At 44.9% G+C, this 24,195-nt stretch overlaps 3 protein-coding genes across 3 annotated transcripts; 1 reads left to right on the top strand and 2 right to left on the bottom strand.

The window, feature by feature from the left end:
• Positions 1 to 998: 998 nt before the first annotated feature.
• On the top strand, positions 999 to 8,963 carry LOC106601163 (CCN family member 1). Its single transcript, XM_045720338.1, has 5 exons — positions 999 to 1,222; positions 2,250 to 2,463; positions 3,119 to 3,535; positions 3,907 to 4,085; positions 6,431 to 8,963. Exons 1-5 carry the CDS (start codon positions 1,172 to 1,174, stop codon positions 6,734 to 6,736), a joined length of 1,167 nt encoding a protein of 388 aa, XP_045576294.1. The 5' UTR covers positions 999 to 1,171; the 3' UTR covers positions 6,737 to 8,963.
• A 1,275-nt stretch (positions 8,964 to 10,238) lies between these two features.
• ddx39 (ATP-dependent RNA helicase DDX39) lies at positions 10,239 to 17,440 on the bottom strand. Its single transcript, NM_001141379.1, is given in 10 exon segments — positions 10,239 to 10,449; positions 13,911 to 14,058; positions 14,242 to 14,386; positions 14,573 to 14,682; positions 14,785 to 14,916; positions 15,047 to 15,165; positions 15,432 to 15,708; positions 15,816 to 15,943; positions 16,182 to 16,394; positions 17,391 to 17,440. Coding segments are annotated over 9 exon segments (1,284 nt in total). The 5' UTR covers positions 16,390 to 16,394; positions 17,391 to 17,440; the 3' UTR covers positions 10,239 to 10,432.
• A 617-nt stretch (positions 17,441 to 18,057) lies between these two features.
• LOC106607027 (volume-regulated anion channel subunit LRRC8D) lies at positions 18,058 to 23,860 on the bottom strand. Its single transcript, XM_014203570.2, has 5 exons — positions 23,553 to 23,860; positions 21,861 to 22,953; positions 21,509 to 21,759; positions 20,411 to 20,788; positions 18,058 to 20,281 (listed from the first exon to the last, which is right to left on the bottom strand). Exons 2-5 carry the CDS (start codon positions 22,785 to 22,787, stop codon positions 19,159 to 19,161), a joined length of 2,679 nt encoding a protein of 892 aa, XP_014059045.1. The 5' UTR covers positions 22,788 to 22,953; positions 23,553 to 23,860; the 3' UTR covers positions 18,058 to 19,158.
• Between the last annotated feature and the right edge of the window lie 335 nt (positions 23,861 to 24,195).

Genomic DNA, 24,195 nt, shown 5'->3' on the forward strand with positions numbered 1-24,195 from the left:
TCACTATTATTCTACAATGTAGAAAATAGTAAAAATAAAGAAAAATCCTTGAATGAGTAGGTGTGTCCAAACTTTTGACTGTTACTATATGTTTGCATGATTGCTGTACAGTTTAACAGTGTGTCAGTGGATTGTGGTATGTGTGTCTACCTCTTAACACAGTATCAGTGTGTAACAGGGCACACTATATGGTCAAAGTGTGTACAAGCTCAGGTAAACCGAGAGCTTCCTGTGTCCGTGTCCATGGGAGCGAGCCCTGGATTAGCCCGACTGTTCTCACCTCCGTTCCGCTCTGCTTTGGTCTGCACTCACCACCACTGGACCTTTTGCTCCCTCCTTCAATAAATGTCTGTGAGAGAAAGAGAGAGCGACCAATGAAGGCCACGTAGAGGGGCACCATGGGAATCTATGAGGAAGGTAAGATGGATGTTGACGACAGACAGGATATGGAAGGAGGAGAGAGTGATGGATTGAAAGGGGTTGTTATTGCTATAATTTTCACCATCACCTTCGTAGACTTGTGCAAATGTTTGGTATATCAGAGCTAATTCCACTATAACGTCTACACTCCCATCTATATGTATACTTTATCTGTCTCGCTCTCCTCGTCAAGTATTTTTATAAAGAAGGGGACCAAATTCCTAACTGTTTTCTATGGCTGTTCCAGTTTTAATGTAGCACACACTAGCCAGCTGAGTATATTTATCTTGCCTTTCACAAAACAGCAGCTGTGAAAACAACTTAAAAGCATCAATAATATTATTTTAATTCAAACATAAATAAAAAAACACCAAAAGCCAGGTCCTCTTTGGAATGTAGTTATTCAGATTTTTTATGAATGAACGCATTCATGTTGGCCACGCCTCAAACCCCTCCCCGTTCGGAATACCCTGGCCTCATGCCCGCCTCTTAATTGGCTAGACCGACTGTGGTAGGCGGAGCCGCAACAAAAGCACGGGGGCAATATATAACCGAGCTGCAAAAATGAATCGATTGAAATGTGCAGGTGTTGATATTCTATGAAGAACGCTACACATTCATTTTGGAATTACTGCGCCTTGTTTGACAGTTCCCGTTGTGGGGTTTTGTTCGTGGACTAAAGCAGCAATTATTTTCTTGTGACAAAAGTTACATTTTCTTTATTTTTTCCATTCAATTGTCATTTGACAACATGAGGACGTTAATATTGCGTGTTCTGTTTCAAATGACGACTATTGCCTTGGTAAGTGTATGCAATGTTTTTGTATTATTTTGGCTTCAGCCAAGCTTGTGTAAACATTGTAAATGGAAGTTCACGTGTCGGGTCGGTCTCCTGTCAGCACAGTGGCGGGTAGTCAACAGACTGCACCACCGACAAGCGTACTGGTCCTCTGTCTTCAGCGTTATAAGAAATATCTCTGGGTCTCTGAATATTGCTTTAATGTGAAGGCACTGTGAATTTGATGTTACAGTTGAGTAAATGCTGTCGTTTTACCTTTTACAGTGAACATTTATGGCCAGATGGGGCCACCCCACTACTAAAATCTGTTTCCAGAAAACAAAAGTAGGGTTCTGTACTCTGTAATGAAAGTGATGTTGATCACAGTGTCTTCTATACACTAAGATAGAGACAGAAAGGAACAGTGTGGTTATCTGACTCTAATGCATGACATGACGAATGATGTTAACCTGACTCAAGTGCTCATGTTTTACCTGGGTTCCTGAATATCATTGGAATATTGGACCACTACTGCCCTTTAAACCCCAGTGGCACACAAGGACCCAAACAGGGCTCCCAAACTGAGATGAAAAGTGACACATTCAGGTCTGGAAATGGATGGAACCTGCTGTGCGGAAACCACTCAATCCCCCTGGCCCAGGATGGCATGGCAGCAGAGGGATACTTCGGATAGTCTTATCCTGTAGACAGGCTGTAGACAGGCAGACCCAAAACCTTTTTATCAGGGTTATGGGGGGCTGTGGTGTTGGGACTCAGGGAGGGGGTCACATTGAATTTCTCTTTCATCCCTGCCAAGAGGAAGGCGACAGCAACAGAGGGTGGGAAAGTGTCCCAGGGGGGTGGTGCTGCTGGGTATTTAGTGAATATTTAAGCCAAACACACTTTGAAGATCTTCTGTGCTCTGTAGCCTGACTCCACTTGAAACAAACAGTTTCTCGTTCTATTAATGTTTAGGCTATGAACGGCCCTCATTGAAATCCTTTTTTCAATCCTCTGTATTGCACCATTCCCTCCAACCTGCCCCCTGTAGGTGAGTGCTGGCTGCCCTGTGATGTGTGAGTGCCCGGCTGGCCCCCCCTCCTGTCCCCCGGGGGTCAGCTCTGTACCTGATGGCTGTGGCTGCTGTAAGGTGTGTGCTGCTCAGCTCAACCAGGACTGCCACGACTCACACCCCTGTGACCACCACAAGGGGCTGGAGTGTAACTATGGCAATGACGTGGGCCGCACTCATGGCATCTGCAGGGGTATGTACACAATACAAACAGGGTTGTCAGGGTTCATGAGGGTTGGGTTTAGTCTGGGGTTGTATGGATTCAATAAAAAGTGAATGTTGGTTGTCTTCGATATGGATCTGGGGTTTGAAACTGGTGCCATGTTTAGAAGAGAGAGCAGGGGGCAGAATGTATTTATCTAGCTCCGTGTCTTGCCACATGTGCACACACACACAGGGGTATTTTTATGTGTGTGTGTGTGGGGGGTTCTATATAAAGGAGGGTATTTGGGGGTGTTGTATGGAAGTCCCGCAGAGGGACTGAAGCGGAACGACATTGTAAACAAGTCAAAATTCCTCTCTGGACTAAGAATAGAGGCTCCTTCATTAAACTGGGGATAGAGTGTCTACCTCTACTGTCATTTCACTTCCTACTTCTAATACACAATTAGTTCTGGACCTTTCTTGTTGATGTGTCCATTCTCTCTCTCTCTCTCTCTCTCTCTCTCTCTATTCCTTTGTCTCTGTTGTTGTCCCTCTCCTCCACTTTGTTCATTACCTCACTCAACTTGAACTCTTTGTGTTTTAAGCAATATAACCAAAGGCATGGCCATAGGCTAGTGATACCTCAGAGCCTTCTACATACAGACATCATTGTGTTTCCTTTTTTTATCTGTCTCCCCTAACAGCGAAGCTCGAGGGTCGCTCCTGCGAATACAACGGACGGATCTACCAGAACGGGGAGAATTTCCAGGCTGGCTGCAAGCACCAGTGTACGTGTATTGACGGGGCAGTGGGCTGCGTGCCCCTGTGCCCCAGCCACGTGCCCCTGGCATCGCCCTCCTGCCCTGCCCCGCGCCTGGTCAAGGTGCCTGGGCAGTGCTGCCTCAGTATTGACTGCCACAAGGGCTCATCCGTTGTACCCCCAGTACAACGGCACCCACTGCCTCCAGCCTACCCGCCTTTCCCCTTCATGCCCTACCCTGCCTACCCCTACAAACCATACTCCAAGCCTTACCACTACAAACCCAAGGATACCATGGGAAACGAGCTGGTGGAGGTAGAGAAGAAATGGGACAAGCTGCGAGGGCACAAGCACCTGGCGGGTAAGAGAGGGCGCCGTGATGTTGCCTTAGAGCGCCGTCTGTTTCCTCCCCGCAGTAAAACGTCATGTTTTAGCCTTTTAGCCCCCGACTCACAAACAGACCCACTGTGCACCCCTAGCCTTTCCCCTGCATGTGTGTTTGTGTGTGTCAGTGTTTGAGTGCGCCATGTTATCCACTGCCTACTTGTGCACCAGAGGCGCACACACACCACTCTCTCACAGCATATACCTCTGTCGTCCAGCTTTTCCTTCTCTGTGATCACCCTCCTCTATGCGTCAGTGTTGCCTGTTCAGTGAATGAGGCCAGTGTGCTTACATCTCTCTCTGCCTCTCCCTCTGGTCCTCTCTCCCCCACTCTCTCCTTCCGTCCAGCATGGAGGCAGTTTGGAGGGCAGTGTGTGGTCCAGACCACGAGCTGGTCCCAATGCTCACGCAGCTGTGGGATGGCCCTGTCCTCTCGTGTCACCAATGACAACGCCCAGTGTAAGCTAGTGAAGGAGACGCGTCTGTGCAACATCCGGCCCTGCAGCTCCATGTCCATCCCCGTCAAGGTAATGTGTGTGTGTGTGTGTGTGTGTGTGTGTGTGTGTGTGTGTGTGTGTGTGTGTGTGTGTGTGTGTGTGTGTGTGTGTGTGTAAATGGTCTAGAAACCATAAAGAGCAACTGAAGGCAATAAACAACTTCTCTTGTAGTAAACGGCCTATGTGGCATCGATATTAGTCAAACATTTACTCCAGTGTCAAAACTGACTACAAAATGTAAATAAGATAATTTGGGTCATAAAGTCAGTCTCGTCCCAAACTGAGATTTGTGAGATAATTACAGAAAAATGGTATGTCACAGAATGAAGGGTACCATGACAGGTTTTTGGGGTTGGGTTTATTTCAATCCTGCCCACAGCAATCATCAATTCGGAACCCAGCTGCACGCATCCCTGGTCGTAATGCCCAAGGTCAATTTGGTTTGACATTCAATGCCGTTACGGGGCTAGCTAAGGACCAGTAAATCACACAATGTACATGCGACAATATTTTAAAATGTCAACAGCTCCAAATTTGATTTAATTATAAGCCGTAGAAATGAATATACATATATTGAAAGCATTTAATTAGACAACTGAAAGATGTGCAACATGAACATATTGTCCCATTTACATTGTGTAATTTGACGGTCCCTAACTAGCACACTGGCCAGCTGAAGCTAATCGGCGAAAGAAGTTGGCTTGCTTGCTAGTCTAGGCTACTTCCAGACAAGACCTGGTTAGACTGTTTCACGTTATCTAGAACATGGGTTCCCAACCTATGGGTCACGGCCCCCCATAAGTTGCGCCAACATTTCGTGGTAGGGCGTGGGACATTCCTTGATTTGAGATGACGCATACATCGGTGACACTTTAGGCTAGAAACAAGTGGGAAGATGCCAGAGGAACACTCGACTGATGCACATGGGAATATATTTGGTTTGGCTCTATGACATTCAGAAGCTGAGCTACGACCTTCTAAAGTCGAGGAGTCAAAGAAATTGGACTTTACTTCTCAAGCAATCTTATACAATGTGTGACTGTCGCTATCAATTGATCTATTCACTTTGTTTAAAAGAGAATATGTATAATTAAATTGGGAGTTCATATAAATACCATAAAACATATTTGGTAGCGGAATGACATTTGTGGAAATCGGGTCTAGAACTTATTTTCCTTATCTATTATGATTATCATCAAAAAGATGTCAAGAGTCTTGTTAAACTACGGAGAATTGAAGGAAATTGGCTTCAAATAACATTTTCCTGTCCTTCACGTTAAACCAAATAAAGCTGGTCGTGTATTTAATATAGGCTAAATCAATAAACAATCATGTCCAAAATAAAGGGGGGGCCTGACTTATTTTTTACGTGAAAAAGGGGGCCCTGGAGTATAAAAGGTTGGGAACCCTTGAGCTAGAAGAGTGAGTGACTGTGTACTGTTTTTGGCAGAGTGAAAGTACAAACGCTTCCCACATTCTTACACACACATCAAAGCACTCCTCCATGACCCAAATCTCGTTCTCAGTCGCATTTCCTAATGAGGAGAATTGAAACCGAGGCTAATCCAGGAAGTTCAGCCCACCTTGCAGCTGTCACCATTTTGGTGTGGCAACCATTTAATAGTCCCCCTACCTTCATACATTGTAGGTACATGTATTTAGGTCAATGCCTGCATCCCAGTCTAAACCATAAGCGACTGTGTGGACAGGGGTGTGCCCACATCCATATTAATATCATGGTATTAAGTGCCCCTCCTTCTGGCAAGCTCTCCCAGTGTGGGTCTGAGCCCACTCTATTCACAGTACTGTTGCTGTGGAACAAGTTCAACTGAACTGTGAATGGAAAAAGCATCATTAGAAGACTAACAGTACAAGGCACCAAATAATTGTGACAGTGGAATGTAGACTCTTGTCTTTGAGTTATGTGGGAGCTAACATGTAGCCACATCCATCATGCTCCCACTGTGACCATGTCTCTGAGGTGTTAATAGGCCCTTGTGTGTATGACGCAAAGCGCTCTCCATTCTCCCACTCCCTCGCTTTCTCTCGTTTCATGCAACACCCTTAAACGCTCTCCCTCTCTACATCTCACCAGAGCAGTGATTCACTGATGAGTCTGGTTGTTAGGCACCTGTCTTAATATGTTCTCTCTGTGTTTTGCGAGTTGTTGGGGCGTTAATGTGACACTATGCCACCTCATAACTGTTGGTGTTGGATGCCCACCCACCCATACCATCACCATGCCCCTCCCTAGCCCTGGTCTTGTTGTTTTGACCTTTCCTCAGATTTTCTCTCCCTGGGCCAGCATAATAACTGCAGTAATGGTTCACTGGGACTGTAACGTGACTAACCGAGGCTCTTTCTCTTCTCCACAGAAAGGGAGGAAGTGCTCCCGTACCCACAAGGCCCCAGAGCCCCTGCGTCTGTCCTATGCTGGCTGCCGCAGCACACGTCTCTACCGGCCCAACTACTGCGGCCTGTGTGTGGACGGCCGCTGCTGCTCACCCCGCCGCACACGCACCGCCTCCGTGACCTTTGCCTGCCCTGATGGCGAGCGCTCCGACCACTCCGTCATGTTCGTGCAGTCCTGCAAGTGCAGTGATAAGTGTAGTCATCTGAACGAGGTTGCCCTCCCGCCCCAGCAGTGGCTCTACGGAGACACACACAAGTTCACAGACTAGCGTCCCCCTCAAATCCCTCACTCGCTCCCCATCACTTTACCCACCAGCTAAGCCCCCCGATAGAGAAGTAGTCCTAAGAGTATCTTTGAGTAGACACTAGCCAGATGCAAAGATCCCCCACCACCCTCCTGGAGCATGTTTTGGGAGGCCTGGGTGAAGGAATTTGATTGGTTGATCTGCATTCTGGACAGAGATGAGTGACTAGTGCCGGCCTTAGAGTAGACACCCGGTCCATTGTGGTTCATCAACCGGAATCACCAAAGTGTGTAAATAGACAAACATGGATTTGTCCGGCCACCATTTTGTCACTCCCCATGCACTCCTGTACTCTGGGACTGAACCCGCACTGTGGGGACGATGGAGAAAGGTGGGACACACCCAATGCAGACTCCAACCCAGCTGCTGCACACACACCCAGTAGACGTGTGAACTTGGGATGGTAAGGTGTTACATTTCATGGTGACTGCCAGCATAGAGTAGGCCTGTCAATGGCAAGCAGGTCTGGTTTGAGTGGAAGGAGAATCAGACTTGCAAGAAAACAGAATGACTTATCCAGTAGATTTCCAATACCTGCTATTTGCGTAACCAAATTAAGACACTAAAAGACAAAGTTTTTGTGGGACAGAAGATGGCAACTCCACAGAATGCTCTGGAAGGGACATTTGTATTTGTAATGATATTTATTGTTGTGACAGACGATGACACAGTGGTTGCCAATGAGAGAAGCGATGCTGCTATGTTTGGAGCGGCATGACCGGAGGGCCCTGAGAGAGAGACAAAACATCTGAGATTTGTCAGCAGAGAGAGGGGAGTTCCGGGAGGTCTGGGACTTAATCCCTGGTCACACCAGTGTTCACTGTAATCAAACAGACACATTACCTGAGCAATAGTGGACGAAGACAACTCCCCAAGGAGAGATGTTATGGTTAGAGACAGACTGGCGCAGAACCTGTTGGCTGAGGCTTTGTGTGTGATAAGTCATTACACAGTTGGACCAGTCTCCATTTCTTCCTCAGCCCTGAAACAGTGAGACATTTAACATAGTGCCAGCGGAACAAGCCTCTGTTTTTGGCATTGAGAAGTCATGTTGTTGATTTGAAGCAAATTACAATCCTGGCTGAGGGGGTAGAAAGAACCTCAGCCACCCTCTGGTTTGTTATAAAAAATAAAAATTCCTGCATATGAAGTAAACATATAATTTGTAACTAGCGGGCGGGACCGTTTGACTCAATCTGGCCTGTAATCTAGCAACTGATCCACAATACTCCACGAAACAAAACTCTTACTCATGTTGCTTTATGTTTGTGGCGTCTAAATCTGCTCTCTGCCATTGAAGGTTAACATGTCGATGATATCATGCTCATTAGAGACTGAAGCAGACATGAGGACACTACAAAGGGATCAGCACTACAGTGGTTACCAATTTCCTCCTTTGCATGGACATGCGTCAGTAGTCTGTTTTAGCACCTTGAAGAGATTAGCATAACAGTTGTCTGAAGTTGGAGGTTAAGATTCTGTATTGGTGAGACATGGACCTCTTTAGATTTACTAAACTTCCAAATTCTCCCCTATTAGGACGGGTTGATAATTAATGCACCTTAGCAGCCTTGTTCATTACTTAATCAGAGTGGTATATCTCAGACTAAAAGATGTAACTCACATGCTTTTCCCTCTGACTCCATGAAAAGTATTAGAGGATTCAAGTATTGAAGCCCATATTACATTGTAGTCCATGAGATTTTTCACCTGCCTTAAGTGTTGATTTGTATTTTTCTATGATTCAACTTTTTGTACAACTTCTAGGTTGGGACAGGCTTTCATAGTTGCCGCACACAGCCTGTTAGGTGATTGACTTTAAAATAAAAATGGACGTTATCGGATTGGTTAGACACTGCTATCACTCTTACCTATGTAGATTGTGATTTGAGAAGTATTTGGTTTAATAACTGGACACTAGAGCAGCTATGTACAGATGCATCCTTGTTGAGTTTCTGCCGTGTATAGGCCAATCCATGTGAGTTACCTTTTAACCAGTCCATGTATAGCTAGCACTGAGCAAGTCTGGGTTCTGTGATGTGGGCACAGCACACACTGCCATTTGAAATCTCTTTGCTTTATTGAACAAGTGATTGAAAACTTGTAGAGGCAAATATCTGGTTTTGTCCTAACTTTGATTTACTGGCTAATTGAGTTCATGCTGTATTTGGAATAAAGTGTTTCACGAACACCCTGGATGTTGATGTATTACCTAAAGAACAAGTGCACCCTTTCACAGGTCTGACTAGTACAGATACAACCGGAAAGGACTTTCGTAGCAGGTTAGAATAATTTAACGTGGCAGGTTGGGAAAGGGTTAGCTAAAATGCTTTCCTAAACACCTACAAATGTCACGCCTGCACTCCTAACTCCCAAACTCTGTCGGCATTCTGCCTTCTCCCTGCAGTTCTCAGCGTCGCCCACGACTGGGTCATGTGAACTACAATCCCGACGTGGCATTTTACCATTTAGAAACGTCGGCTTGCTTGCGATACAACTTTCGAAACAGATGGCCCTCATCTTTCACCAGTTAGAAAGTCATTCGAATTAGATTCTTTAGCAGTTTCACAGATCTATACAACTATGTATAGGTGCCTCTGACAAAGCTACTATTCCACATGTTCGGAGCACGCTAGATAATCCGCAGTTGCTCACCTATCAGTTGCACGTAAAAAAACACTAACATGGAGATGTGGTCTGGTGGGAACACTAACCCTGACCCAATTAAAAGGTATCAATTTAACCTTTGTTTTGGAAAATAATGTCGCTGATATGAAAGGTTCTATGCTTCCAAAACCATACCGCAAGCACCGCGTGTTAATGTTCAGTCAGGGCTCTAAACAAGACACCGTCGTCCAATGACTTGTGTAATGAAACCGAGGCATGATCAATGGCTATACTCCCTTTAACCACAGCCCTGTTTCACTAAAGATAGCTGGGGAAATATGGCTGTAAGACGATACAGGGATGTGGCCAATTAGCATTAATAGGTTTTATTTGATAGACGCTTACAACCATTTGATTCCTGTATAAATAAAATTGTTCAGGCAGATATGCGGTTACCCAATGGAAGGATGCCGCAGATGCCCCGCTCCCATTAATAGCCATGATGACTGGGGTCAGTCATGCGCCCGCAGACACTATGGTTCTTCCAAATCAGCCGTAATGGCCCCTCCTTTTACGAGCCCTTACAAATGAAGTTGTGCCGAGATTTCCCCGTTTTGACAGGGAGCTAGCGTACAACCACCACATGCTTGGGACTCACAATAAAGAGTAACTAACAAGATTCGTCAGACTTTCCTGATGTTGCATTTTAGATTTGGCCCAACGTTTTGTAAGCTTGCATGCAATCAAAGCAATCTGAATGGGGAATTGATCGTCCTATTTAACTAGCAAAAAAAAAAAAAAGGGAATTTGAAGAAGCAACATGGAATCTGTCAAAATTAGACCACAAACTGGAATTTTTATAAAAAGTTTTAATTTCATTGACCAAACCACAAATTTAAAACTGGACAACCCCCAATGATACATTCAAATAAAAAACTTTTGGTAAACATAGTCAAGGAACAGAACTTTAAAATAAAAACAGCGAGGAGGGTTTTTCATCCAAACAAGGACAGAGATTCAGGGGTAGGGGACATTTCTTCAGGGATGGAGGACTCATCTGGACTGCTCAACTAGAAAGAAAAAGTGGTGGGTGAGAAAGGAGAGAAGACACACTGTTCTGAAGACCATCTATTAGCAACAGCTGGGCATTCCAGCTTTTCACACAGGTTAATATGTACGGGGTCTCCATTCACTAAGACCTACCCAGTTCAGGGCTGAACCCACATTTGTCTTTATGGCACCTAAGAATCCTGTGATTTGTGCCTCAGTGGACTAATCCACTAGAGGCCACAGTCCAAGGGGATTGTGGTGACGCGGCACAAAACACCTCTCCAGAATGACCTCTCCCGCCAATTCGTGCACATTCATTGTGTGAATTGTTTGCCCTGTTAGTGTCTATCAATTCCCCATTACATCACAAGTAGTACATTTCCCATTGATTCACATAATTTCTAATCTACAAGGTTTGTTTACCATAATCTGTTAATGTATTTAATATTAGTCTTGTTCTCATTGTCAGAGTGCACAACCCACTTGTGAGAAAACAACTTTAGATGTATACAATTCCATTTACTAGTTGGTGTCTAGTAAATTACTAGTAATTGTCTTTTGTTTAAAGCACTCCTGTCAATGTTGAGTATAGAAGTAGGCCTAAGGCTGCATGGCCTGCTTGCAAATGTAGACCTATAAAAATAAGCCCATTTGGGGATACGATTGCATTTCTGATTGGCTTAACTCACCACCACTAATGAGTTGGAGCTTTAAAGTAACTTGTCATCTCAAACACCAAGTAAACAAAGTCTGTTAACATACATTGAGAATGACAATAGTTACGCAATGTATTTGAAAAATCTTTCCTGCCCTCTTTTGATAACCACTGAGTGAAAGGGGAAAATATCATGCTCTGATCTAGTGGAAATGTCAAAAATAAGCCTTAATGATTACTACTTTTCCCTTGCGCAAATAGCCTACAGTGGCTTCTGTTCAGAGCTAACTGGTGCAGCAAAACAGGGGCCCAGAATATTTTGTATAATGTTGCAAGTTTGCTAGCGCATGCGTCGGGCTGGACCCAATTGATAATGTTTTGAGTTTGTTGCAGACAGGCCATGCCTTACATAGTTGGCAATAGACGTGACTTTATATTTGTGTAATTTATTACCACTGTTCCATAAAAAAAGTGCATATGAAACCCTTAACTGGCACACAAAAATCAGTAGATATTGACTAAATTGGCATTCCACATGAATTTAAAAAAATGATTCATAATAATTAACATTTTAAGAGTTGCCGACCCCTGGTGTAACGTATTAGTGGTAACCTCAGGAGCATAATGGCAGAATCTGTGAAGACCAGCAGGAGGATGGTCAGGTACTGGATCTCTGGCTCCCGAGTCATTGGTTTACACCTGTTGTATTCGGCACACGTGATAAATAAACTTTGATTTGATATTTCATCAAAATGTGTGCTTAACTTCTCTAGGGTAGGGGGCAGTATTTTGACATCCGGATGAAAGGCGTGCCAAAATTAAACTGCCTGCTACTCAGGCTCAGAAGGTAGGATATGCATATTATTAGTAGATTTGGATATAAAACACTTAAGTTTCTAAAAAAATAAAAAAAACTGTTTGAATGATGTCTGCGAGTATAACAGAACTCATATGGCAGGCAAAACCTGAGAAAAATCCAACCAGGAAGTGTGGAAATCTGAGGTTTGTAGTTCTTCAAGTGATTGCCTATACAGTATACAGTGACTTAGGGTTCATTTTGCACTTCCTAAGGCTTCCACTAGATGTCAACAGTCTTTAGAATGTTGTTTCATGCTTCTACTGTGACTAGGGAGAGAATAAGAGGTCCTGGAAGTAGCTGACAAAAAATGACATGAGCTCAGAGGTGCGCGCTCACGTGAGAGTGAGCTGTGTTCCTTTTCTTTCCTGAAGACATTGGAATTGTCCGGTTGGAATATTACTGAAGATTTGTTAAAAACGTCCTAAAGATTGATGCTATACATCGTTTGACATGTTTCTACGAACGTAAATAGAACTTTTTTTAAACTTTTCATAGTGACATTTTGCGCACACTTCCTGCATTTGGAATAGTGGACTGAACGCGCGAACAAAGAGGTATTTGGACAAATGATGGACTTTATCGAACAAAACAAACATTTATTGTGGACCTGGGATTCCATTCTGATGAAGATCAAAGGTAAGTGAATATTTATATTATCTCTGAGTTTTGTTCACTCCACAAAATGGCGTGTTTATTTTGTGTCTGAATGCTGTACTCAGATTATTGCAAAGTGTGCTTTCGCTGTAAAAGTTTTTTTTTTTTTTTAATCTGACAGCTGTTGCATTAAGGAGAAGTGCATCTATAATTCTTTGAATAACAGTTTAATATTTCATTGTTTATGATGAGTATTTCTGTAAATTGATGTGCTCATTCACCGGAAGTTTTGGGAGGCAAAACATTTCTGAACATTACACGCCAATGTAAAAATTGGGTTTTTGGATATAAATATGAACTTTATCGAGCAAAACATACATGTATTGTGTAACATGAAGTCCTATGAGTGCCATCTGATGAAGATCAAAGGTTAGTGATTCATTTCAGCTGTATTTCTGGTTGTGACGCCTCTCCTTGCTTGGAAAATGGCTGTGTAGTTTCTTGTATAGGTGCTGTCCTAACAATCTAATGCTATGCTTTCGCCGTAAAGCCTTTTTGAAATCGGACAATGTGGTTGGATTAACGAGAAGTGCATCTTTAAAATGGGATATAATAGTTGTATGTTTGAGAAATTTGAATTATGATTGTTGTTTTGAATTTGGCGCCTTGCTATTTCACTGGCTGTTAGCTAGTGACCCACATACCCCAGAGATGTTAAAGCACGTGTCAGACACTTCCCTCTGGAATGAGTTTAAGGGCTTTCGCTTCTCCCTTGGACCTAACTCATCAATCAAGGTCACTGTTTACTAAGGAACTCCACACCTGGTTGTTAAGGTCTTAATTGAAAGGAGAAACCAAAACCCAGCAGACACTAGGCCCTCCATGGAATGAGTTTGACACCCCTGGCTTAAAGAATCAGACAAGCTTGTTGAAAAAAATAAAAAAAAAACTTTACAAATGTCAAAAGAACAGATGACTTTCGAGCGGCAAAGATTTGTGTGGAGGACAGCCTTACGTGGCAGTCCAATTCCCTCTAGCCACCACCATTACTCAGTGAGTTATTATACCAGGCAATTATCTTGGGGGTTTCAATGAGCTGACAACATCCCCCTGACCTTTCAGGCCCAGCATTAGAGTACTAATGATTAACAGATGTTGCATACCCCAGGCACAACACAGGGCACATTGACATTTGTTATGATAGCCAAGTCAATTTTAGACCCTCTTCACTACATTCACTCCCTTTCAACATTGAATTAAGCAATTACCAGCAGACAGTGACAGAAAGACATAACTATGACTCAACTTATAAGAATAAAAAAGTAATGTCAGTTTGAATGGAGAAACCTGTATAAGGATGGAGAAAGCCTTACTGTAAGTGGAAATGTCGATCTCTTCTGGCAGCTCGGCCACATTGACCTCAAAGCGGTCCTGCACGTCATTCAAAGTCTTGGCATCTGTCTCGTCTGACACAAAGGTCACAGCCAGACCCTTGGTTCCAAACCGACCAGCACGGGCCACCTGAGGAGCAAGAGAGTCAGATGGGAGTGACAACTCAGAATATATGAGTCTTTAGAGGGAGCTCTATAGAAGCCAATGACAAGTTCATGAAATAGTCAGATGCAATCATTGAAATAGGTATTTGGAAATACCATTCACTACCAGAAGACAGGTGTTTGAGGCTCCATCAGTTATGTGACTCACCCTGTGTAAGTATGTGTCTGAGTCCTCAGGCATGTCGTAATTGAAGACAATATTGACCCGCTCGATATCCATCCCTCGGCCAAACAGGTTAGTGGCCACCAAGATCCGCCTTTGGAAGTCCTTGAACTGCTGGTACCGGGACAGCCTGGGGATAGACAGCCAGAGAGGATTAACACAGCTGCGATAGGCATTACTAGATGTAGAGGCTGCCCTTTGAAGGCAACTGTGTTGAGTTAATTGAGGCTTTCAGCTACATAAAAAGTCAGCATTTGGGGCTCCATTTAATTGGAGATGTGTGAGAGAAAGGTGTGCATGTAAGCGACAGACTGACCTCTCCTCCTGAGCCATGCCCCTGTGGATGGCAATGGCAGGGAAGTTCTGTTCCACCAGTAGCTGAGAAAGCGCCACACAGCGCTGCACTGACTTGACAAAGATCACCACCTAGAGGTGACATTACAGAACTATAGCAAACATTTACAAGGAAACAGCACAAATACAACTTTTTACAGGGATACAAATTATACCATTAGTGTGTGGGTTTACCTGGTTGAACTCCAGCACATCAAGCAGGTCAAAGAGCTTGCGGTTCTTCTCGCTGTCCTTCAGCTTGCAGTAGTACTGCTGCAGACCGTGCAGCGTCAGCTTGGTCTCATCATCTACAAACACCTCCATGGGCTACAGGACACAGAGTACTTCAGAACCTCAAATCTACTTTTCTATGGAGTCAATGCAAAGACAAATGTTTGTAAAACAGCATTTGGAGTCCAAAACCGCATGAAGTGGCAGTGCTACCCCCTGCACTCACATCCTGCATGAACTTGCGGCAGACCGGTCGAATCTCCTTGCTGAGGGTGGCGCTGAACATCATGCACTGCTTCTCATGTGGTGTTAGCCTGAAGATGTCCTGTACGTCACGCCTCATGTCTGAAACAAGAGAAATGGGACCATGGATAAAACAGCCAAGTCTCAAACTACCCCCCAGAACAGCCAGGTACCAAGACATCCATTTTGCTGAGTCTACATGTGATAAGATTTCCACAGGGGAAAACCCTTGTTCACACATTACATTCAAGATTGCAATTGCTAGAATTCATATTTCAGGGGGGGTAAATAACAAAAATGGGTTGGATTAGAAGTCGAGTGGAAAAGGAGCATTTCCAAAAAGGACAGGAATAATAAGCAGGACTCACCCAACTGCTCCAGCATCTTGTCACACTCATCCAGGACAAAGTGCTTGACGTTCTTTAGGTTGAGGGTCTTGTTGCGGATGAGGGCCAGGATTCGGCCAGGGGTTCCCACCACAATGTGAGGGCAGTTCTTCTTCAGCACATCTTCGTCCTTCTTGATAGACAGGCCCCCAAAGAACACGGCTGCCTTGACTGTGGGCATGTACTTGGAGAAGCGCTCGTACTCTTTGCTGATCTGGAAGGCCAGCTCTCGTGTGTGGCACATTACTAGAACTGACACCTAGAGGAAAGAGGAGTATTTGATGCTAATAGATCACTTGTGGGTTATGCATAACAAATATTTGAAACTAGACATTCCAGAGGCATTTGCAGAGTGCAGATACTGACCTGTCCATCCACAGGCTCGATCTGCTGTAGTGTGGCAAGAACAAACACTGCCGTCTTGCCCATACCAGACTTAGCCTGGCACAGGATGTCCATGCCCAGGATGGCCTGAGGGATGCACTCATGTTGAACTGGAAAACAATGAGACATTTGGTCAGTACACCATCTTTACCCAAACAAAAAAGCCATTGTTTACCATCACACCTTGGACAACACATGCATTGTAATTGACAAGTAGTCCATCAACACTCAATGACCATGGACACTCAGCCATTTATACACTGTCCTCCTATGCATGCACTCCATTGTATCCACAGACATGCCACTCAGCTATTCATGACCTCCATTTATGCCACTCCTAGCACTCACCTTCAGACGGATGCTCAAAGCCACAGTCGACAATCGCGCGGAGCAGCTCTGGTTTGAGCAGGAAGTCTCTGAAGCCAGAGCTGTGGATGGAGACATAGGAGCCCTTCACCTCCTTCTTGCCTGCTGGGGCAGCGGTCTCTGGGGCTCCCTGAGGCTCCTCGTCCTCTTCATAGTCCAGCAGCTCATTGTCAGCGTCATTCTCAGCCATTCTGTCTACAGAAATATTTTTTAGAAGGGGAATAATGGCTGGTCATTCACACTAGTTGTCACCATTTGCTTTTGACTGAAGATTGTCCCCGAGACCATATTTTTTATATAAAAGATGTATTCAAAATCAGGAGATTTAGTGGTTAACAGACCAACATCGCCACTATCTAACTACTTACAATGGAAATAAGCAATACTCTATGGTAACGTTAGTCTACACCAGAGCCCTCTATAAAGTTAACATTCAGTAACACCAAACCATCATAACGTTTAAATAAATCATGACGTTGACAGTTGCAGGAAACGTCTCAAACTAGTTAAGACATTACTATCCAGTTAAGTTACGTAGTTAGCTAGTTGCAAACTATCCACGTTAAACAGCAAAATAAAAACAGCTCAATTATGTATTAAACAAAACCAGGGGCCATGGTTGCTAGCTAGCAATTTGTAATAAATGGTAAGCAACTAAAGGTTGTCAACAAGGGTTGGGATTGGCTAGCTCCGTAGTTAGTTACCAGAGATATGACTTTACTCGTTAACGTAACCGTATAGTAATGCAAACGTTACATCCGTATAGTAACGCAAACAATGTCATGAATCGACTCTGCCTTCTTTGCCGCACACAGCTTAGGCCAACCTAGTTAGCTAAATTACTAGCAGTTCTAGTAGCTAACGTTAACTAATAAAACTATAACTGTAGCGAGCTATCGAACTAAACCGACTATTGTCCAAATTACACATGTTAATTCACATGTGGCTAACTCCAATGTTTCGCACGACTTGGACCGGTTTTGGTTAGCTAACGTTAGTTCTAGCCTAGCTAGCAAAATAGCCTTCGTTATTCTCAGATGCCTTGCTCAGAACTAACACTGCTTACAATGAATATGCCAATATATTGCTTATCCGAAAACCATCAAAAGCTGTTGGTAATTTATAATACAACTACGAGAACCAGAATATTCCAAAAAGGACACGAATAAGCAATATTAGCTACCGTCTTACCTTACAGTGATGTTACAATTCAACCTCGGAAAAATGCTCCTCAAAACCACATGGAGAGGAGGCCTCAGTTTATACTACAAGCCAGAACTTCCGCCTCCACTAAATACAGCAATATCATTGGTTTGTTTTACGTGTCAATTTGACGAAACTACTCTTAATCGTATCACGATTGGCCAAGTCAAAGTGTCAATCATTAGTGACGCTAGGCACTGCTGCCAAAGATTTTTTATAACTAACCAAGATAGACCACAGCCTGTCGTTTCCAATGGGAAATAGTGGGCAAGAGCCAAGCACGAACTAGCGAGATCCTATTAGCTTGTTCTAGCAGGCATCTGCATATTTCCGTTAGGGAACGCCTACTCTGTGAAGTGCGCGTGTGCAATAGCTCGATTCGCCTTTGCACTCCTAAACAACGCGATTTTTTTAAAACTTTGACAAATGGCAAAGTCTACAAATCTTAAATCCGCCTGTTGTCTTACATTAACATTTTCGATTGCGTTTTCTATTTTGTAATCTAATACCTTATAAAAAACGTATTAGGCAGAAGTAAATTAAGCCATGAAAACAAATATAATTTTACATATATCACAAATGATCGCGTTTTTATGAATATTATGATATAATGTTTAATCTCATTCAAAAACATTATGGAACATGATCCAGGAAGTATGCGGGACTTTCATAGTTTATTAAATTAATTCAGTCAATAAGTTTGACCATGGTCTTGTGTACAGTAGAACACACACACACACACACACTTAATTTATTCAATAAAATGTATTTGTCCCGAAGGGGCAAATGTTTTTGCAACGATTCATTGGAATGTGTTTTGTATTACGAAGTAGGTGTTATGATAACATAGTCCCAATCAGCACCAAGAAGGGCATGTACTGTAATTAATATTATTAGTTGTACAAAAAAGTTTAACAAGTTTTAATAATTTCAATAGTCACAATAAAGTGCTAATGTTCTGAACAAGCACACTATTGTATTAGTTTCACGTCAGTATTAGCTTCACAAAAGATTGCACCCAATGCTAGTAAGATTAATTTGAGTTTTTTGAAGATTAAATATGTGCAAAACAAGTAGGAATAAATGTTAATTTTAATCTTATTGGTTGTTTAAGTCAGTCTGTCCAATTTCAGTCTTTCCACATGTACAGTTTAGGCCTTTAAACTTCATAAGCTCATTGAAGCTCAGGGTATTGTCCTCCTCAGACAAACAAGTCCCAGAAAGCCCAGAGTTTCTGTAAGCCTGTGGAGGGATCCCTGAGCTCCACCGTGGAGATAATAACAATCATTTCATGTCAATGTCTAATCTAGTGTAGCAGGACATGCATTCATCCAGTCTTATGCAGCCTCCTTCCAAGTACTGTTTTTACCTTGAAATGAAATGAATAGAGGACTCTCAAAGTGGAAGCAAAGACTTCTCAGTTTTTCCACAGGGTTACGTATATGGATGTTATATAAACTGTACAGGGACATAAGGTATCAAACGTTTTACTGCAGCAAAGTCTATGGACTTTCATGTAAAATCACTTTTTGTCTAGGAAGATTGTGGATGTGTCAACGCTGCAGTGATGTACCCCACAAACTCAACAAGTGATAAACATAGAAAAGAGTGGTCAAGAAGAAAAATAGGTGGTAAAAAATAAAATGTCCGAAATAAAATAAGCAGTAAAAAAATATGTGAATTGTCCGAAACAATACAAACACTACAATATGTTGAATGTATTCTATGACAGGTTAGACAATATTAATCTCCAGTTCTATATCCGTGATTCCAGAGCGGAGGAGAAACTCCACTGGGTAGCCGAGAAGTAGGGGAAGCTATCTGAGTCTGGACGGGAGTGTGATTCTAAGGATTTGCAGGTATGAGAGCCAGGCTGGGTTAGGAACTCCTTCACATGTCGTGGCAGTGCATGGAGCAGCCAGTCCTCCACCAGCAGACCTTCTCCATGCAGTCCTGAACAGCAGCCCAGCTCCATGGGCAGCTCTTCCAGACTGTTGCTGCGCAGGTCCAGGCGGGACAGCTGGCTCAGGTTGCTCAGCCCTGGAGGCAGGGAACCCAAGGAGTTGTGGGATACATTCAGGCTCCGCAGCTCCAAACAGCGACTGAAGAGCTCTGGAGGCAGACTCTCCAGCCTGTTCCCACTCAGGTCCAGCTCGGTGAGAAATGTCAGCGCTCCTACCTCTGCTGGCAGCTCGTCCAGCAGGTTTCCAGCCAGTAGGAGGCGACGTAGGTGGTGGAGGTTGAAGAGGGCCGGGGGAAGGCTCTGGAGCTGGTTGTACCCCAGGTCCAGGAGTTCCAGAGCACGCAGTACACCAACACTAGCCGGTAGGGCCAGAACACGGTTATGGGCCAGCCTGAGGCAGGAGAGGCGGCGGAGGTGCGCCAGCCCTAGGAGCTCCTCCAGGGTGCGCAGGCTGTTGTGCTGCAGGTCCAGGGTGCGCAGGCTGGTGAGGGCCAGCAGGGCAGAGGGCAGGCGCTCCAGGTGGCAGTCCTGCAGCTGCAACTCGGTCAGGCCGGCCACACGCCGCAGGCCCGTCAGCACCAGCAGCCTGGAGCCCTCGTTGTGGATCTCCAGCCTCACCAGGCTCCCTGCCAACTCCCCCAGCTCCCCGGGCACACGCTGCAGCATGCCCCTCAGGACCAGCACCCGGAGGTGACGGAGCTGCCGGAGGCTTCCCAGGGCCCAGCCACGGCCCACCCCGCCCTCGCAGCCCAGCCGGCCAGAAAGGTGCAGCTCCTGCAGGCCGCGGAGAGAGTAGACCCAGCCAGGGATCTCTGCAGCCTGGGTGAAGGTGAGGTGCAGGGCCTCCAGACGCTCCTGCAGAACCACCAGAGCACCAGGCTGCATGGCTGCAGTACAGTGGTACAAATGAAGCTCCCTGTTGTGACATATAAAACAGTTGAAGCCCCTTGTCTAGAACACACCAAGCCAAACACTTCTATAAAGTGTATATTGCATGTAGATTATTTTAATATTTGGTGGCTTCATTGTTGGCTATATGGCTCACCTGAGTGAGGTCATGTTGGCCACCTGTGCGGGGAGCTTGGCGTCTGTGATGAGCTCCAGCTTGAGCACCACCAGCTGGCTGAGGGTGAAGAGGGCGGGGGGCAGGCGCGGCAGGGCCACCAACTGCAGCAGGGGCCGTCCCTCTGGGTCGACCGTGGTCATGGAGCGCAGCCTCTCGGCACCCCAGCGCCTCTCCAGGCTCTCCTCCAGCAGGCGTGTCTCACTGACGGGTGACAGGAAGACGGAAAGGCGCTGGGCCAGCAGGGGGTCGTACTGGTCAGCCATGTGTAACAGGAAGGCCAGGTCATTACATAAGTCAGGGACATCCCTCATGGAGCCCAGCTCCCTCAGTTTGTTAAAGGAGTATTGACGCAGGGAGCTGAGGGGTGCACCACCACAAACAGAGCACTGTATAGTTAACAACAAAGGTACTAAGAGTGTAATATGCTGCAGACAGTAGTGGAAAAAGTACCAAATTGTCATACTTGAGTAAAGTAAAGATACCTTAATAGAAAATGAATCAAGTAAAAGTGAAAGTCACCCAGTAAAATACTACTTACTGGAGTAAAAGTCTAAAAGTATTCGGTTTTAAATATACTTAAGTATCAAAAGTAAAAGTATAAATCATTTCACAGTCTTTATATTAAGCAAACCAGACAGCATGATTTTCTAGTTTTTTTCATTTACTGATAGCATTTACACTCAGACTTCATTACCTAATGAAGCATTTTATGTTTAGTGAGTCTGCCAGACCAGATGCAGTACGGATGACCAGGGATGTTCTTTTGAGAATTGCGTGATTTGGACTGTTTTCCTATCATGCTAAGCATTCGAAATGTAACAAGTACTTTTGGGTGTCAGGAGTAAAAAGTACATTATTTTCCTTAAGAATGTAGAGAAGTAAAAGTAAAAGTTAGTAAAAAATATAAATAGTAAAGTAAAGCAAACTACTTAAGTAGTACTTTAAAGTATTTTTAATTACCGTAAGTACTTTATACCACTGGCTGCAGAGCAAAGCAAATTAAAATAGATGGGAAAATAAAATGCAAATTACAGTCACAACACTCGAACAATGTTGCCACTAATCTGCTATCCAGACCTGTGGAGGATCCAGCTGAGGGTGTAGATGCTCAGCAGGCCAAAGAGCCCCACCAGGCTGACGTAGGCCAGCAGCAACTTGTGGAGGACAGAGGCCAGGGCATGGGTACACTCAAAGGCACTGTAGCCAGTCAGGGCATGGGCCTGGGGCAGGCAGGTGTGGGTGAACGAGATGGAGCTCATCAGAGGGGTGGTGTAGGCCACTATCAGCACCACCAGCAGCAGCTTGAACACCGTCTGGGCCAAGTACACCTACAGCAGGAGAGAGCAGAAAACAGGGATGGTGAAGGTGTGGTATGGTAAACAGATACATCAAAAAAGAGTTCAGACACGTTCAGTAAATGACCCCTGACCTTGTAGATGACTTCAGAGTTCTCACAGTGGGAGCGGAAGCGGCGCACCCTCTCGAACAGTGCCCTGGCCTGCTCCCCGTCACGCCGGTCCAAACTGGCAACCTGCCGTGAACCATCCAGCACCACAGGGGATTTGGAAGCCGGGACACGGGACCGGGACAGAGACATGGAGGACAGAGAGGAAGTCCGGGAGAGAGTGGAGGGGCAGGGCGAGGGAGGGGCGGCAGTGGACGCGCTATCCGATCTCACCAGCAGGGGGCTGTCTGTGCCTGAGTCCAGGCTGGACTGGCGGTTGCGGGTTACGGAGGGTGAAGACAGGAGAGTAGGAGGAGGCGTTTGGAGATCCTGGGGGCCTGTCTCCTCCCCTCCCTCCTCCTGGCGGGCGGCATGGGACAGGGCGCGGGAGGTCCAGGGAGACTCACAGCACTTGGCCAGGATGGTCAGGAAGTGCTCTATGCGGGCGGAGGTGAGGGGGAAGTGGAACCAGAAGCAACCGCTGGCCAATAGCACCAGGGACTGGAGTAGAGCCACATAGGGGAAGAAGCGGGAGTACCAGGGCAGGGCCTTGTGGTAGCACACGTGGCTAATGTAGACATACTGCTGGTAGTCCAGGTGAGTGCGTCTGCCCCTAGCAGGGGTCCAAGGGCTGGCTGGTATGGGGGATGGTTTGGTGGGGGGCCTGTTAGGGGGGTGGGGTTGAGGTACGGCACCACTGCTGAAGGAGGTATTCTGGTTAGTGGAGGTGGTAGTGAGGTCCAGGGGGAGACACACCACCCTGTCTCGAGAGAGCAACAGGGTGCCTGACAACACAGATACCATGAGCATCAGCACCACCAGGTACTCCATGAAGACCTCCCACCAGGGCTTCAGCAGCTTGGAGCTGCCCTGACGCTCACTCAGAGAGGCCAGCTCTGACAGGCTGAACATGGCTTATGCTGGGTGAAGGACTGACTAACAAAATGGTGGAATAGTGATTCTGCTGTCACCAACTCCAATGCTTATTGTGCCAGGATCCAGACCTGAAAGGAATCAGTTGCAGCCCTCCAGTGGGACCAGACCCAACATTTAAAAAACACTGGTGTAGGGGATTTGACTGTTGGGAAAGAGACAAGATAATCAGAAAAGGAAGTGAGAGGAAAAAGAGCACTTTATAGGAGACAGACTATTTATAAAACTGAATTCAATCCATTACGTGTTTCCCCCAACCAACAAGTCTTGTGGTTTAGAACTGTTACAGAGAGCTTTGTTAAACAAAGTTAAAAGTGGTTACGCTACCCTGCTGAAAGATATGATTCAAAACTACTTGTTTAATATAGTTTAAGGTAATAGGGTAATATGTGACATGTCGTTGACTGTAGATTTAACTGAATGAGAGGACGTTTCTGGCTCCTGGTTGTCTTCTTCATCCCCCTGACACACACTGCCATATATTAGGCAGTAGTCTAGTCAGTATACCAGTGTGCCCTGGTTATGACAGGTAGGGTAAGCTAGAGGAAAAGTGCACAACAGAATATTGGAAGTGTCATTCGCATTGTGTTACACATTTATGTGAGTTTGACATTGGAATGCAATATTTCAGTAGCCAATATTTAGGCTAAGATTTGCATTTAAAGTTAATCAGTTATTAAATCAGATGCCTTAATTATTCTCAAGAGTTGTTAAATAACACAATGCAAAAATAATAAAACTTACCTGCTACCACAGCACGTTTGTCAGACAGCTTTTTCTTTCACAAAAACGTTTTCTTATCTGTATGCTGCTCAAACGGTGTCTAGAAAAACAACAGTGAATTGCGCGGTGCATCGCTCTGGGGTGACTAGTCCGGTGCGGTCCGGTTCTCTCAAGAATGAAACTTCATAAAAAACTTTTTCTGTTGCGGGCGGTGACTGGTGTTGAGAGTGGAGCGCCGCGGCAGTGGCGACAAACACGGGGTTTTGGCTCTTTAACGGTTGTCATGACGAAGTGAGATGTTGAGAAGAAATCTAATTAATTTCAGCCCAGTCCGTAGCCAAAGCCTTTTATTGCAATAGAAGGCTCTGTCTGTAGCCTAGGCCTACTCCCCCCCCCCCCCCAAAAAAAGTATTATTACAAACAAATAACACATTAAATAATAATTGATTACAAAAAAATACTGTGTCTTTTGTGCTTATTTATTTCACCCTGGCTGGCACATGTTCCCTCTTACAGTAGTTTATAGGCTTACAATTTGTATAATGAGACTCCAATAAACCGAAAAGATGAAGGCTATTGTTCAGCTGCCCGGGCCAGGGAGATGAAGCCTTGATGAGCTGTTTAGCTAGGCTAAATATAATTCAAATTACAATGCATCAAATTT

This window comes from Salmo salar, chromosome ssa06 (genome assembly GCF_905237065.1).
Source record: "Salmo salar chromosome ssa06, Ssal_v3.1, whole genome shotgun sequence".
Taxonomy (NCBI): Eukaryota; Metazoa; Chordata; class Actinopteri; order Salmoniformes; family Salmonidae; genus Salmo; species Salmo salar.